At 32.5% G+C, this 4,824-nt stretch overlaps 1 protein-coding gene across 1 annotated transcript; it reads right to left on the bottom strand.

Moving 5' to 3' along the window:
- Nucleotides 1–486: 486 nt before the first annotated feature.
- On the bottom strand, nt 487–4,667 carry LOC105618961 (tyramine beta-hydroxylase). Its single transcript, XM_012200492.1, has 10 exons — nt 4,531–4,667; nt 3,807–3,960; nt 3,579–3,725; nt 2,580–2,827; nt 2,263–2,416; nt 1,941–2,204; nt 1,411–1,641; nt 1,138–1,266; nt 828–1,002; nt 487–626 (listed from the first exon to the last, which is right to left on the bottom strand). The coding sequence occupies exons 1-10, from the start codon at nt 4,665–4,667 to the stop codon at nt 487–489; spliced, it is 1,779 nt and encodes a 592-aa protein (XP_012055882.1).
- Between the last annotated feature and the right edge of the window lie 157 nt (nt 4,668–4,824).

Raw genomic sequence — 4,824 nt, 5'->3', positions numbered from 1 at the left:
TTATTACTTACTACTATATATATATATATATATATATATATATATATATATATATATATGAAATAATTATCGTCACAACTATTTGTTGATTTGATCTAGCTTGTTCGCAGCGAAATGCGTACTGTACTGCCAAAAAGTGAACAAACACTTAAATTGGATAAATATACTGAAGGTTTATAAACTTTTATATCGCTCAATTCTTTGGATTTTTTTTACATCTTGATGAGATATTGTCGATCAAGTTTAATTTTACAGAAGTATCAAGTTTAATTTTTAAAAACGGAATCCTGTTATAAACATCTAACAAATATTTTAGGAGACATTACCAAATTTGTGAGAGTAAACATTGTGAGTTTGGAAAAGATTTCGAAGAAGCAACAGGTAATTCTAAATTTGATGTGCTGAATTAGTATTATAATTACTTGTCTGTTTTACATAACGGAATGATAGAATAATTTAAATTTTTAACTTAGTCGTTATTTATATCTAAACCGAAATCTCTTGCTGGATTGAAGTTCCCAAGCAATCTCTGGTTGGAGGTGACAAAGGTAATCTAACGGGTGTTGCCGCAATATTATCCCACAGGCCAGGTAATCGGGAACCATCGGAGCTGTTACACTGCATCCCTGATGAATCAATTAAGAGTTGAAAAAGAGAAAGGAAGTAGAAAGAGTTATACGATGGGGGAATTGAAACTTATTATAGAAAAATACTTTTTACATCATTGTATTTAATTAAAATTAGAAACAAAATTGCTAAAATAAAAGAATTGATGAAGTTGTTAAGCAAAATAAAAGATTCGCATAATTTTTAACTATTGATCGAACCTAGAGGTGCAGCTTCGTAAAGATCATGAAGAGCTTCCACGCGGACCTTAGTCCACTCGATGCTCTTATAATTCGCCGAGATACCCTTTTCCATATTGATCCCTTGACTTTCCCATTCTCGCATATAACGGAAATACGTCCTTAGTGCATCGTCGCTTATGGCACTTTTGCATACCTAATTATAACATGGAATTTTATATCGTAACTAATTAAATAAATATTTTGTTCTAAAAAAATCCATGCGAATGAGTGAATTTACTCACTTTAATATTTCTTTACTAATTTCTTTTTACTAATAAATTTAGTTTACCTCTAATTGCGCGTTGGGATAGTAATGAATATAATTAACGCACATCTCATCGGATATAGCGAAGCCGCCGAGAGTCACGTTATCTCTTTTCATAGTGTTATAAGTGCATGTAGTAATCAGAGAATCCCCCTGTAAATTATTTCATTTTTAATAAGATTCTCAATTGTTATTATTATCTTTAATGTTTTGATGTTTGATAAATTTAATAAATTTATTATCTATTTTATTATCTATTTTATTTCTATATTCGTTTACTTTAGTTAATTTTCTTACAGGCAAGATAGCCACCGGTTTTGGCAACAATCTGATTTCCTGGAAATGTGTGGAGTAATGATTATCGTAGTTCATCGGTGACAATTCTTCGCCGTTCCTTATATGACGAGTGATGACTTTGGTACCCGTTAAATGAGTATGCAGTTGAGAGCCGAAAATGCGAATGCCACTTTGAGGCAATCCGACTCCGGTGCACTCTGTTATACAATGACCGGATAGCATAAAGGCTTCCTAAATAATACTTGATTTTATTAAATTTCCTATTCCATCTCTTTTTTATAAAGAGATTTACAAAATTGTAGACATAAATTAAAGAAAAAATGAATGAGTTTTAAATAAATTTAATTGGAGATTTTAAGACTTGATGTATGTAAAATAAAAAGTATACATTTACTTAAGTCATTTTTACGTATAGAATATTTGTATAAATGTAAAATTGTAATACGAACTTTGTTGTGTAGACTTTTAACTATTTTATTACATGTATTAATATAAGTTTTTTAAAAATTACAATCAATCAATTTTTTCACCTGTTGCGGAGGTATGGCCATCTTATCGGTGTACTCGAGGCCGAGCTCAATAACACCGGCGTCGTATTTCCTGAGTGTTTTAGTGAGAATAAATCGAATTCCGGAAGAGTCAATAGCGCCTTGGTGCAACTCGGGATTATTGTAATGTACCTCTAACATGACATGCGGATTGAAATCAGCTCCGCCGATGGCTAAACCAGCTTCTTCCGGATATATAAACGCATCAGCACCCATCGCCCATGCTGCCAACACCTTCTTGCAAATCTAAATGATTTAAAATGAGTATCACTGCGCATGTATCATTTGACGAGAAGACAATCACCTGCGTCTTTTTGGGTCTATCTGCTCCGTCACAAGGTCCATCGTACATTGGCACTTCTAAATCTATTGGTCCGGCGCAATGAAAGATTTCCATGTGATGTACAAGGTGTTCGTTACCCGCTTGGATAGCAGGACCAAATTGTAGGATATGATGCCTACCGGTAAATATTTTTCTATTTATATCTATTAAATCTTTAGAATAAAAGATCCAATTTTGGTAAAAGCATTAATAAAAACTCTAAATAAAATTAATGATGAATATAAAAGATATTAGTATATAGATATCTCATCAATTTATTACATATATCTAATACGTACTTCTGTCTTAATACTGACGGCAACTTATGCACACGGCACCAATAGGTAGTCTCCTTCTTTGGCACTTGAACCCGATGAGCGAGTAACTCGAGCTGCCAGGCATTCGCGGGGAACTTGGGCTTTTTATGGGACACCCTGTGGAGCTCCGTACGAGACATACCCGATGCTTTCGCATCTGATATCTCGAGACCGGCCAAGGACGACAGCGGTCCACGACCGCGAAGCCACACTAGGTGCGTTGTACCTCTCTATAGGAAACGAATATTTTATTCCAAACAATAGAATAATAAAACAAGTAAGAATCAAGCGCTATAGTTGCGCATAAGTTAAAATTCATATCACAATATACTATTATTGTTAACTTATTAAATTAAATTCAGATTACGAATAACAATTCATTCGAATAACGATTCTTTTAGACCTTCATAGTCAGATAGATCTTATATTCAAGATCTTCTTAAGTTCTATTTTAAGGTGTCAGGAACCAATCAGAGGGCTGCACATGCGATTTAAGACATTACTTAAGACAGTCTTGAAATAAAAATCGACTATAAATACTGTCCTGGTGAAAATTTTTCTCAGAATTTCTATATATTCTTTTATAACATTTCTCACATTTTTTTTTATATGAATTGGAACACTTTAGAAAATTTATATTCTTTCTCAGAATTTTTCATATATATTAATTATGACATTATATCATAAAATTCTAAGATTTTTTGTAAATATAATTTCTGAAATGTTATAAAAAAATGTTCTAAAAAATTTGAAAATATTTTGTAAAAAATTATAGGAGATCTGAGAAATCTGAGAATATTTCAGAATTCACATTTATGAAAAATTCTGATAGAAGATATAAACTTTCCAAATATTTCTGAGTATTTCTGAAAAATGTTCCAATGTGTATAAAAATAAGAAAAATTTTCACCAGAGCGGCAATAGACTTTTGAAATTTCAAGTTTTTCAAGTTACATATATAGATACGTAAATCATACTCACTTCAATGATATAATCATGCTCATCGCAAGTATCGAATTTGCGGGAGAATGTGAATTTCGTGATATTACCGCGTCTTCTCCACGCAAAGCTATCGCAGTCTTGCTGAGTGTCCAGATGTAATTTCCCATCGACATCCGCCCATGAATCCTGCCGATTATCCGATAAGGATAAAACCAATCTTTCATATATAATTCGATTTAATACATTTTATATCATCGAATATTTTACTTGAAAGTGAATTTGTTGGTGCCAGTCGGACCATAAAACGCAGTAATCAGCTGGTTTCAATTCTCCGTAGTCGGAAAATCCGATCGCGAACCAGCTGCTATCATTACCGACAAAATGAACTTCCGCGATCACCAATTTATTCATTAGATCCACTCTGAAAAGCAACGGCAAAACTGAGAAAAAATTTCCAGAAATTATAACAATATAAATAAAAAAAGAAGAATTTAAAGTTCCGTTTCCGTTGCTGCCGCATTAAAATTAGGAAAACCGCATTATATAACAATTAATTAATAGCTGGAGTTTTTGCCAATTTCAACATAGAAACAATTCTACTAACAAAAATTTCTGGACTGGTTGTCTATACATTATTATACGAGTACGAATCGATCACATTTTGTTTGGACTGCGTACAGATTTTTAAGTATAAATTAACTTTCGATTTCGCGCAATAAGTCTTGTAATAATCGACATTTTACACGCATAATACTATCGTTGATTTGAATCGTATTTGTGTAATTCTATCTGTATAGATTGAAGTTAATTATAATAAAGATGACAAGACAATAAATATAACGACATGTAGCTTTTAAGCAACAGAAAATTGAAAAATGAATAAATCATACACTCGCATCGAATAGCTTATGTACAAGTTCCAAAATAATTAAAAATATATCCGTTTTTTGCAAACAATTATAATTGTAATCGATCTTGTTCAAAATCGCACCTCCAATGAAAAGTCACCTCCGAACCCAATGGAATCGTATGCACCGCGTTTCTAGCTATATTTTCATCCATCGAAGAATCACGTTGAGACCAACTCGAATGGATGCTCGCGAGAGCGATTAATAGAAACAACATCATTGTTAACGTAATTAAATCCTCTTTAAATCTCCCTACGAAGCGATTCAGCGAGTAAACTCGCCGAGCTTCAGTTTCAATTTGGATTTTTATTAACTCGTTTCGGATTTTATATCGAATTTAGCCTGATTTCTTTAATATTGTTAACGAGATTTATAGA

Source organism: Atta cephalotes (genome assembly GCF_000143395.1).
Source record: "Atta cephalotes unplaced genomic scaffold scaffold00019, whole genome shotgun sequence".
In the NCBI taxonomy this organism is placed as follows: domain Eukaryota; kingdom Metazoa; phylum Arthropoda; class Insecta; order Hymenoptera; family Formicidae; genus Atta; species Atta cephalotes.
The sequence above is the reverse complement of the archived record's forward strand: the minus strand, read 5'-3'. Positions and strand labels throughout refer to the sequence as shown.